General features: G+C 34.8%; 1 protein-coding gene across 1 annotated transcript; it reads left to right on the top strand.

Moving 5' to 3' along the window:
• The first annotated feature begins 5,047 nt into the window (after nucleotides 1-5,047).
• LOC110900140 (GDP-mannose 3,5-epimerase 2) lies at nucleotides 5,048-12,701 on the top strand. The gene is made up of 7 exons (XM_022147037.2): nucleotides 5,048-5,233; nucleotides 7,427-7,837; nucleotides 9,542-9,635; nucleotides 9,748-9,877; nucleotides 10,522-10,654; nucleotides 10,758-10,965; nucleotides 12,328-12,701. Exons 2-7 carry the CDS (start codon nucleotides 7,428-7,430, stop codon nucleotides 12,481-12,483), a joined length of 1,131 nt encoding a protein of 376 aa, XP_022002729.1. The 5' UTR covers nucleotides 5,048-5,233; nucleotide 7,427; the 3' UTR covers nucleotides 12,484-12,701.
• Nucleotides 12,702-12,934: the final 233 nt, after the last annotated feature.

The raw sequence follows: 12,934 nt of genomic DNA, 5'->3' as shown, positions 1-12,934 counted from the left end.
TGATCACTTGATCAAACATGTCATTGAGCATGGGGAGGATTTAGCATTCGGTTCGTGATGAAATGGTGTCGGTGGCTTCCGTTAAAATGCAATATCTTTGCGTGGAGAGCTTAGATAGAAATAATTCTGACCATGGCAACCCTTAGGAGAAGATATATTGAGGTCTCGGATGAAATGTGCAAACTTTGTAATTTTTGAGATGAGTCGGTTGATCACTTTTTCTGGGTGTATGGTGGCCTTAGTTCTATGGCAGAAGGTGTATGTTTGGTGCAAGATCTCAAATCTTTTTGTGTTCTCTTTTCGTGATATTTCGGAGGCTCATGAAATCACTGGTCTAAGTCGAACGTGCAAAGAGTTTCTTCAAGGTATCCTTATTATTAGATGCTGGAGTATCTGGAAAGCGAGAAATAAGGTTATATTTGAAGGCAGACAAGTTAACATAGCCAACATCTTTATAGAAGTCTGCTCTATAGGGTATCTTTGGATCAAGAATAGGTCGAAATTGAAATATTTGTCTCGAGAAAATTGGTGTAATTTTGTAACTATGTAGTTGCGTTGTAGTGTGCCACCCGGTTTTCGGATTGGTGTGTTGTGTTAATGAAGTTTTCCTTTAACAAAAATGTTTTTGATTAAAAAAAAGAAGCTTCTACTAGTCACACATTTGAGACGATTTGTCTTCGGTTTCTTAAATTTAAATAGGTTGGTAGATATAGGTAGAGGATCCTGTAAAAAGTGCTCAAAGTGTGAGAAGTGTAAGAAGTGTATTATAACACTATATATAATACTATATAACACCATATAAACACCGTATAACAATATGTAACAACATATAATACTATATAACACTATGTAACACTATATATCATTATATAACAAATATAACACTATACATCTATCATAGACATGTTATCAGACAACCTATAGTGTTATATTTGTTATATAATGATATATAGTGTTACATAGTGTTATATGGTATTATATGGTGTTACATATTGTTATACGGTGTTTATATGGTGTTATATAGTATTATATATAGTGTTATAATACACTTCTTACACTTCTCACACTTTAGGCCCTTTTTACACTATCCTTACCCGGTAGATATATGTCGCTATTATGTGAACATCACCATATATTCCGGTTGCTACAATACAACTAGTAACATTTGAAAAAAAATCATTATTGGTTGACCATACTAGACTATATAATTGTACATGGAATAGACTATATAATTGTACATGGAATAGACTATATAATTGTATAAGGAATGAAATGCATACATAGTTTGGAATAAATATTTAATACTTTTATTTTAAGTTCTAAAATCGTGTGCGTTGTAATAAGTTACTGTATCATATACGTGATCAAAGACTCATATGTATTCGTTATACTAATTTATTTATGTGTGTATTTTTAACAAACGTTGTAGTTACTTGTATCTCTGGTTCGAATTGTTTGTGTACTGTTTGGTTTTGAGTCGAAAGTCTTTTTGGAAGCAGTCTTTCTATCTATACGAATATTATATTATATTATACATACTATAAAATAGCAACCTTTTTATGCATCATGATATTATACCTTATGCTTTGGGGATTTTTCAAAAGAAGTTTTGATTTTTTACTTATTAACCCAAAGCTTTTTCATCTTTTATAATCTCATAAAAAATGTTTTTTTTACTTTTAACCCAAACTTTTCATTATTTGCAATTTTACCTAACAACTGTTTCACTTTCAACTTGAATTAGCCCTATGTTTTGTTATAAATTTTGCGAGTTAACACGACGTAGTCTGCGTGTGTACTTCAACGTGTTTACATTTCACTTTACGTTTTCGTTCAAATTTTTGCGAGTTAACACAACACAGCGTGCATGTGTGGTTCAATATTTTTATGTCTATTTTCCCCGTTTGATAGGTTAGTCACGACGCACGGGTCCTACATCGACTTAGTTATTATTTTTTATATTTTAGGTCTAATTTTTTAGCATTAATACGCCGCAACTTCAGTGTTGGTGGCCACTAGCGGTGGTGTGACATTGATGCTATTTGACATGGTTCTACGCCCCCGCCGCAACGCGGAAGAGTTTAATTCTAGTTATAAAAAAACCAAAAATATTAAAGTGATAAAAGTTTACATTAACTTAAATAACAATTTAAAGCTAACAATATTATATGAAAGCATATTAAAAAAGTTTATTAAAAGAAAACAAAATATTAAAAGTCTATATAGAAGCTACAAAAATTAAAGTTTTATCAAGTCAAAAATATTATAACCATACGTGTTCTAAATATAAAGTTATCCTTACTTTTAATATCAATAGTATTATATTATTATTCTTCAATAAAAATACAAATTATTTAACATTTTTTAATACCATCATCATCATCATTATTATTCAATAAAAATACAAATTATTTAACAATAAAGTAGTGCGAAGATTGTACGATGATATCATACCTAGATTTATAACTATAAGTTATTACGCTTTGTACGATGATATCATACCTAGATTTATAACCATAAGTTATTACGCTTTCATTTCCAACATGCCTAATAAGACTCGTACCTAACCTGTAGCTTAAAAAACATCAAAACGGAAAACGAATGAAAGCATAAAACGAACATCGTGCCGATTCTGCCGGCTCGGTACCACTTGGTAATGGTATCACTGAAAATACCGAAGTCAAAGGGTACCAAAATTGAGAACATGAAAAAAAAGCATCGGTATCGATTGTGTTCGGATAGTATCGGTTGATATGATACCAGTAATATAATTGTTGTTTTCAACCATATTATTATTTGTAAATTTCCAAAAGAAAAAATAGCATAAAGTTTTCATGATCAAGTAAACTTTATTTTCGTATGAAGCAAATAAATATTCTTTTTAACCCTTTATATCAATCCGTGTTGTTCATTTTGTTTACAAGAACATCACAAATTTGATTCTAGTAACCTTGATGAAAATGTCATTCAAAGTCACAAATCATCGATTGTTCTCACTGAACCACAGTTAACTTTTGCATTCTCCTTTCATTGACAACCAACGTACCCAAAAACGTTGGTGTTATGTGCCTAGATGAGGTCGACCATTCCTCGCCGATTTATGTTTAGGGACCCAAGTGAAAGCTTCTCTAAAAATCACCTATTTTGTATTGCTCTCGCTAAAACACAATTAACTGCGAAGATCTTCCATAGTAAACAACTAATCTAACAAAAATGCCCTTAAAGTGGTAAAAGTTTCTGGTAAAATAACAATCAAAAGCTATCAATCTATTATGCAAGCTTATTAAAGAAAAGTTTATACAAAATCAATATGTTAAAAGTTATATAAAAGCTAAAGAAATTAGAGTTGTATCAAGGCACAAATATCCTAACTCTACTTGTTTTTATATAAAAATATCATTAGTAGTAGTATTGTTATTTACGAATCAAACAAAAGAATTAGTAGTAATATTATTGTTCAATAAAAACAATAAAAAATAGAGGAAGATGACAATTTCTTTGCTTCCCCAAGTGCATATATTATAATTATAAGTTATTATATTGTGCCTTCATTTCCAACACGCCAAAGACTAATACAAATTATGTAATTGATTTTGCAACCACATTATTATTAACGATTATCTAAAAGAAAATAACAAAAAGTGTTCATCAAGTTTTTTTTAAATCTTTATAAATTATATAATTGATTTTGCAACCACATTATTATTTATAAATATCTAGAAGAAAATAACAAAAGTATGCATCAAGTTTTTTCTTTTTTATATTTGATTTTGCAACCACATTATTATTTATAAATATCTAAAAGAAAATAACAAAAGTGTGCATCAAGTTTTTTCTTTTTTGAATGGCAAAAGTGTTATTTTATCATTTAACATGTTAATTTTACATGTTAATTTTTACATGTTAATTTTACATGTTAATTTTTACATGTTAATTTTTATTACTTAAACATGTTTAACTGTTAAGTTCTTATTTTATGGACAAACAACCCATCCAAAACACGTCAGTGATATCTTACATCTTACATCATAGTGGAAACTTCTCTAAATACCACCTATTATTGATTAGTATCACCATTACATGATTAACTATGAATGTCTTCTTTTATTCATAACCAATAAGATTAGCTATACATTACGACAAATGAGAGAATCCAAATATCATAAAACATACGAATTAGCTATTATAAGTAGAGATTTTATGGAATAAGCAGCTGCTATCAGTACATCATTGATGTGTTAACCGGACACCAACCCCCATATTGTCATATAACAAGACGATATTGTGTCATACGAGCCGTATGAGAGGGTTAAGCTGGCCATATAACCTGCACGTGTGGATGTTTCTCCCCTATACGACTCGTACCAACTTTTTTCCGCCTGTGTATACAACCCATATGATGTAATATATGCCATGGTGTCTACGTTTCAGAGTGATGCATGAATACAATAAGCACCCTATGGAATATGTTTCTTTGAGAACAGTTAACTCACACACCATCTAACCGTACTCTTAAATCTACACAGTTCATCATAAGACTATAACCCCCAATCACTTTGGTAAGGCACAATTACGAACACACCCTTGATCCGAGGTGCACGAACCGGGTTCAAACCCTAAACCATTCTGGGTTTTATAACAAAAAGTCCAATTATGTATACATGCTTCATCCGAGGTCCACAAATCAGGTTCAAATCTTAAACTAGTTCATGTTGGTCAATAAAAAGTCAAAACCGGTTTCAATTTTAAATATAGAAACCTACGGGTTAGCCAGTTTCAACGAAGAATATTAGAAACCTACGGGTTATACCAGTTCCAAACTAACGCTGTGTATTCCAGTTTCCGTTCAATCCAACTCCTAATTTAAGAATGAAAGAGTGATCGTGCACCTCTACCGTTAATACCGCTAGATTACAACCCGCTTGTTCGGCTGTTCGCTATGAAACATGTAAACAACCGACATGTACATATAACCTTTCTATATTAAAATAATTGAAAAGAAAAAGATAAAAAAATCTTTTTTATGCTATAAAAAATCCGAGAAAAAGACAATGGGGACACCCAAGAAAACCTAAATAAAAGGACGTTGAGGTAGAAGGATAACTGGAGTGTATTCCACCACAGAGAGAGTAAGATACGACTGGCGCCCAAACTCTCTCGCTAAAACAAATCTAACCCACTTCAAAAGAGATCATTTTGGATAAAACCCTTCAACAATTTCGATTTTCGTCAGGTAATTCTTGATCTTCTACAATTTTCTTGATTTCCGGCATTAAGTTTCTCGAACTGCCGAAATTGTTGCGATTTGTGTAAGTTTTATCACAATTTTGGGGTTATTTAATGTTCGATTTTGCTTGAATTTGTGGCGGGTGTGAGAAAAGGTTAAGATAATGACATTGAAACCGACAGTGTGGTGTGGTTGAGACTTTGAGTAATGGTTATGGACTATCGCTATCATTATGTGAGAATTGTTTGTTAATTTTACCAGTTTAGTTATTTACTAGTTGTTTTTTATGTTTTGGATGGTGATATATGGTAAATTATCTTTCTTTGTGTGTAGAAAGTATGATTATTGATTAGTTTGTGGTTTGGGTTAATCTTGGTCATGGGCGAAGGATAGTGGGGGCGGGAGGGGGCGGCCGACCCTCCGAACTTTTCGCTCAGTAGTGGAGAGTATGTAGTTTTCGTATAGAAATTTTTGGATATATACGTTTTTGACCCCCCGTTTTATAGAAATTTTTGGGTATAGACGTTTTCGACCCCCGGTTGGAAATCTCAAGCTTCGCCACTGATCTTGGTAAGTAGATTGGGTATTTGGTTTGAAAAAGTGCGAGGCGCCCCGAGGCGTTTAGATCCCAAAATTTGAGACTATGTGTTATGGGGGCTCCATTGGGGTACATAAAAAAGTGTTGACATGGCGCACTTTGTTTTGTTTTCACCCTTCACATTACTAAGGAGTGTTTTTTTTTTTTTTTTTTTGGGGGGGGGGGGGTTCCATCGGGGATTTACGCTATGCAGTTAATGCGGTGAAATATCGGATATCGGTCAAGGACCGATATTTGAGATATAGGTTACCTCGGTGAGATATCGGTAATTTTAATATAATGCAGAATTTATATATGTAGCAATTTAACACTGATAATTCAGTGATATATCGGTTTTATCGGTCAAATATCGGTGATATATCGGTCAATATCGCCCATATTATCGGTGCCGATATTTTGACCGATATTTTACTAGGGGACCGATATGACCGATATTAACTGCATAGGATTTACGTGAAATATGGTATTGGGTTGAGGTGAATCTAAATGATTATATATTAATTTAGTAATAAAAAACCCAAATCTTGCCGCACGCCCTGCTGAGGTGGAGCGGTGGCGAAGCTTGAGATTTCCGACCGTGGGGGGGGGGGGGGGGGGGGGAAGTCACCACACCTAAAAATTTCTATAAAACCGGGAAGTCGAAAACGTATATACCCAAAAAATTCTATACGAAAACTACATACTCTCCACTACTGAGCGAAAAGTTCAGGGGTCAGCCGCCCCCTCCCGCCCCTTAAAAGCTTCGCCCAAGCTTTGGAGCTTATAACACATAGCCTGAGGCAAGTGCTTCGCCTACACTAGGCGTTGATGTACAACTAAATAGGCGTTATGTACAACCAAAAGTTGAATATATCTCATGTGTTTTGTGTATTATTATCAATTAAATAATTCTTAAATTGCTTTATCTCTTTTGTTGTTTTTACATATCACCCTTATACAAACCCTAATTTTAACCAATTTTGACCAACATGTGCATGAGGCCCCGCCTTGAGGCCCTAGGCGCTTTTATGAACCTTGAGTGGTTTTTATAGTTATATACAAAAGTATAAGCGACTTTATTGGAACAATATGGAAACTTGTTTTGTTGAGTCTTAATGACGTTATACAAACCGAACCAATCAAACGGGCCAAAAGCGACAGGGTAATGCTAATGCATTCACAAGTGTGACAGATCCCATTTAATTTGCAGCAAGTTTTTGTTTGGAAATTTATTAAGTTTATCATGGAAATCGGAATCAACACAAAATTTTCTAGTGTTACTTTGATGGATACTAAAAGAGTAAATTACGATTTTGGCCCCTGTGGTTATATCACTTTTACCCTTTTAGCCCAAAAAGGAATCTTTTAACATCTGAGCCCCCAACGTCTTTTTTTCTAACCCTTTTGGCCCCTGACACTAACCCCATCCATTTACTTTTAGGGGCCAAAAGGGTTAGAAAAAAAGACGGTTGGGGGCCAAAAGGGTTTGAAAAAAAGACGTTGGGGGCTCAAATATTAAAAAAATTCCTTTTTGGGCTAAAAGGGTAAAATTGATACAACCACAGGGGCCAAAATCGTAATTTACTCATACTAAAATCTCATTATTTTTTTTATGTTTGTAGAATGGGAACAGCCGGTGAAACAAAATACGGTTCATTCACCTACGAAAACCTCGAGAGGGAACCGTACTGGCCATCAGAAAAACTTAGGGTTTGCATAACCGGAGCGGGAGGGTTCATCGCGTCACACATCGCTAGGCGTTTGAAAACCGAGGGCCACTACATCATTGCTTCGGATTGGAAGAAAAATGAGCACATGTCAGAAGACATGTTTTGTCATGAGTTCCATCTCGTTGATCTTCGGGTGATGGATAACTGCTTGAAAGTGACGGAAAACGTTGATCATGTGTTTAACTTGGCTGCTGATATGGGTGGTATGGGGTTCATTCAGTCGAATCACTCTGTTATTATGTATAATAATACGATGATTAGCTTTAACATGCTTGAGGCTGCGAGGATCAGTGGAGTCAAGAGGTTGGTCAACATAATCTTTTTATTATTTGTTGTTGCTATGATTCTAAATAGAGTTAATTACTGTTTTCGTCCTTGTGGTTTGTCAAAAATCACTATTTCAGTCCATTAGTTTAAAAATTGCGATTTCAGTCCCTGTGGTTCCACTTTCGTAACTATTTCAGTCCACCTCGTAACCATTTCAGTCCCTGTAGTAACAGAATAAATGGATTGAAATGGTTACGAAAGTGAAACCACAGGGACTGAAATGGTTACGAAAGTGAAACCACAGGGACTGAAATAGCAATTTTTAAACTAATGGACTGAAATAGTGATTTTTGACAAACCACAGGGACGAAAACGGTAATTAACTCTTCTAAATAATTATAACCGTTGCTTTTGAAACTATGTTATTTATAAAATGTTCAATCATGTTTCTTTAATTAACCACAACAATTTTCTTTCCTTTTGAGAAACCCTAAAGTTACTTCAATTTTTCTTTTTGAGTAAAATGCCATTTTCGTCCTTGAGGTTTTGGCGGTTTTGCGACTTTCGTCCAAAGGTTTGTTTTTTCGCATCTGGATCCAAAAGGTTTAAAATCTTGCCATTTTCATCCGACCCGTTAACTCCATCCGTTTTTTAACGTTAAGTCGGGGGTATTTTCGTCCTTTTACCTATATGAATAAATAAATAAATAAACAAACAAATAGTTAAAAGGACGAAAATACCCTTGACTTAAAGTTAAAAAATGGATGGAGTTAACGGGTCGGATGAAGATGGCAAGATTTCAAACCTTTTGGATCCAGATGCGAAAAAACAAATCTTTGGACGAAAGTCGCAAAACCGGCCAAACCTCAGGGACGATAAAGTTACTTCAATTTTTCTTTTTGAGTAAAATGCCATTTTCGTCCTTGAGGTTTTGGTGGTTTTGCGACTTTCGTCCAAATGTTTGTTTTTTTTTGTTTTTTCGCATCTGGATCCAAAACGTTTAAAATCTTGCCATTTTCATCCGACCCGTTAACTCCATCCGTTTTTTAACGTTAAGTCGGGGGTATTTTCGTCCTTTTACCTATATAAATAAATAAACAAACAAATAGTTAAAAGGACGAAAATACCCCTGACTTAAAGTTAAAAAATGGATGGAGTTAACGGGTCGGATGAAGATGGCAAGATTTCAAACCTTTTGGATCCAGATGCGAAAAAACAAATCTTTGGACGAAAGTCGCAAAACCGGCCAAACCTCAGGGACGATAAAGTTACTTCAATTTTTCTTTTTGAGTAAAATGCCATTTTCGTCCTTGAGGTTTTGGTGGTTTTGCGACTTTCGTCCAAAGGTTTGTTTTTTCGTATCTGGATCCAAAAGGTTTAAAATCTTGCCATTTTCATCCGACCCGTTAACTCCATCCGTTTTTTAACGTTAAGTCGGGGGTATTTTCGTCTTTTTACCTATATAAACAAACAAACAAATAGTTAAAAGGATGAAAATACCCCTGACCTAAAGTTAAAAAATGGATGGAGTTAACGGGTCAGATGAAGATGGCAAGATTTCAAACCTTTTGGATCCAGATGCGAAAAAACAAATCTTTGGACGAAAGTCGCAAAACCGGCCAAACCTCAGGGACGAAAATGTCATTATTCAAAGCCATACGCACATGACGACGCCTTTTATTAAAACTATGTGCCTTGTAGCGTATAACATTTTTCTGACTCTCATGTTACATTATATAGGTTTTTCTATGCCTCTAGTGCTTGCATTTACCCTGAGTTTAAACAGTTGGAAACCAATGTGAGCTTGAAGGAATCCGACGCATGGCCTGCCGAGGTTATTAATTCTTGAAAAATCCCAAACTATTAATTTGATATAAACATTCTCATCGTCTCCTCGGGTTTCATTTTTTTAATCACTCTATTTTTTTTTTACAATTAAATTTAAGCCTCAAGATGCTTACGGTCTGGAGAAGCTAGCAACCGAGGAGTTGTGCAGGCACTACACTAAGGACTTTGGAATCGAGTGTCGTATCGGACGTTTTCATAACATCTATGGACCATTCGGTACATGGAAAGGTACTATCGATTTTGAAATAAATTTAATACCAATTAAGAAAATGATTTTTACGAAATGAGTAAATTGTCATTTTTGTTCCTGAGGTTTGACCATTTTTGCGACTTTCATCCAAAGGTTTGTTTTTCCGCGATCTGGGTCCTCGTGGTTTCAAAATCTTGCCATTTTCGCCTCTCCAGGTTTGGCTCTTAAGAAATTAAGAGCAAATTTGGACGAAAATGACAAGAATTTGAAACCACGAGGACCCAGATGCGGAAAAACAAACCTTTGGATGAAAGTCGCAAAACTGGCCAAACCTCATAGGGACGAAAACGACAATTTACTCTTAAGAAATTAAGGGCAAATTTGGACGAAAATGACAAGAATTTGAAACCATGAGGACCCAGATGCGGAAAAACAAACCTTTGGATGAAAGTCGCAAAACTGGCCAAACCTCATAGGGACGAAAACGACAATTTACTCTTAAGAAATTAAGGGCAAATTTGGACGAAAATGACAAGAATTTGAAACCATGAGGACCCAGATGCGGAAAAACAAACCTTTGGATGAAAGTCGCAAAACTGGCCAAACCTCATAGGGACGAAAACGACAATTTACTCTTAAGAAATTAAGGGCAAATTTGGAATTTCAAATTTGAATCTTGCAGGCGGGAGGGAGAAAGCACCCGCTGCGTTCTGCAGAAAAGCGCTTACGGCGACCGATAAGTTTGAAATGTGGGGTGACGGGTTACAAACTCGTTCTTTTACTTTCATTGATGAATGTGTTGAAGGTGTTTTGAGGTACTCGTTTTGTTTTAATGTTAACTTGTACGTCATGTTTTAATGTTTTAATGAAAGTTGCACTTGGTAACTAAATTAACTGGATCCGATTACGTTTCAACAGATTGACAAAATCTGACTTTCGTGAACCGGTGAACATCGGAAGTGACGAGATGGTGAGCATGAATGAAATGGCTGAAATTGTTCTCAGTTTCGAGGATAAGAAGCTTCCGATTCACCACATTCCGGGCCCGGAAGGTGTGCGTGGTAGAAACTCGGATAACACTTTGATCAAAGAGAAGCTTGGGTGGGCCCCCACTATGAGATTAAAGGTATTCTTTTTAATACGTAGTCGTTGCAAAATAGGCTGGTTGGGTAACGGGTCATATGACACGTAGTTTTTGGTAAGAAAATTTGTTTTTTATTAAAGAGTTAAATGCCATTTTAGTCCCTGTGGTTTGGGCCATTTTGCCAGTTTAGTCCAAAAGTTTGAAACGTTGCTATTTTAGTCCAAATAGTTTCAAGCGTTGCCATTTTAGTCCACTGGGTTAACTCCGTCCATTTTTCTGTTAGCTAGAAGGGTAATCCGATCATTTTATATGGTCGAATTGCCCTTCTAGTTAACAGAATTACATATAAAATGACCGAAATGCCCTTCTAGTTAACAAAATAAAGGGATGGAGTTAACCCTTTGGACTAAAACGACAACGTTTGAAACTATTTGGACTAAAATGGCAACGTTTCAAACCTTTGGACTAAACTGGCAAAATGACCCAAACCACAGGGACTAAAATGGCATTTAACTCTTTATTAAATAAATAATTTAGTATCTTGGTTATGATTACAAAGCTATATACTTTAAATAATAAAACATTTAGTCTTTTAAATAAAAAAGTAAAATGCCAAAATCGTCGGTCACATTTGCTTGTTCCATCCAAAATGACTTTTTTGTGCATTTGAGTCCTTCAGGATAGCGTTTTATTGTCATTTCCATCCAAATCACTAACGTAGTTTATTTTTTCTGTTAAGATGAAGGGCATTTTTGTCCTTTTGCATGGAACAAGCAAATATGACCAAAATCATCGTTCCTCGGACACGCTCAATATAGAAATTTCATCGATGGTCTGACTTTTCAAAGTCAACATTTATGCATTGTTTCCGATTGATGATATCTTTCGATTCATAACACGTTTGGTTACACTTTTTTAAAGTTAATGATAGATGAGACTTACATATATACAATACTATTTGGTGTTGAAATCTATACATATATAACTATATAAGTATGCAATTATTTCAGTTCTTAAGTTATTTTTTTTAAGATATTTGCATATGCATATGGATACGGACATTGGCGCAACTTCTATAGGGCGGGAGGGGGCGGCCGACCCCCTGAACTTTTCGCTCAGTCGTGGAGAGTATGTAGTTTTCGTATAGAAATTTTTGGGTATATACGTTTTCGACCCCCCAGTCTTATAGAAATTTTTTGGTATATAAGTTTTCGACCCCCCAGTCGGAAATCTCAAGCTTCGCCACTGGATACGGATATGTATACGTATGCATATAGGGAAAGACCGAAATCATCTTCCTCGATCATGCTAAATATAGAAATTTCATCATTGGTTTGACTTTTCAAAGTCAACATTTTGATAATATCTTTCGATTCACACTCGTTTATACTAAAATGGATGCAGGATGGATTGAGAATCACATATTTCTGGATCAAGGAACAAATTGAGAAAGAAAGAGGTGAAGGTTTTGACCTCTCGGTTTACGGGTCATCTAAAGTCGTTGGGACCCAGGCACCGGTTCAACTCGGGTCGCTCCGAGCCGCTGATGGAAAAGAGTGAAGTGTGAAATTCTGATGTCTTAAATTCAAGATTCTGGTTTTCATGTTGTGTTGATGCATGCATATTTATTTATTTGGATGTGTAATGATTTTAGCTATTTAAGAGCTCTGCTACTTCTGTGTGAACTATGAATGTTTGTTTATTATTGTGATCTGGTTTCTATTTATGATGTTGTTCTGTAAACTGTTAATACCATAAAAACAAATAATTATAGTGTTTTTTTTTTTTTTTTTTTTTTTTTTTTTTTTTAATAATAAGTTCTTCAACCTAATTTTGATATGTTAGAGGTCCTTTTACTTTTGAAAAATACATGAAAAAGAATCACTAAACTAATATTTGTATATTATATTATGCCATGCTATGCTATTCCCCTAAATACATGCGTATATGTTATGAAACTAAGAAATATATTCGATTTAACGTCCCGCAACGCGGACGGGCATAACACTAG

Source organism: Helianthus annuus, chromosome 13 (assembly GCF_002127325.2).
Source record: "Helianthus annuus cultivar XRQ/B chromosome 13, HanXRQr2.0-SUNRISE, whole genome shotgun sequence".
Taxonomy (NCBI): domain Eukaryota; kingdom Viridiplantae; phylum Streptophyta; class Magnoliopsida; order Asterales; family Asteraceae; genus Helianthus; species Helianthus annuus.
This window is presented reverse-complemented; position numbering and strand designations above follow the sequence as displayed.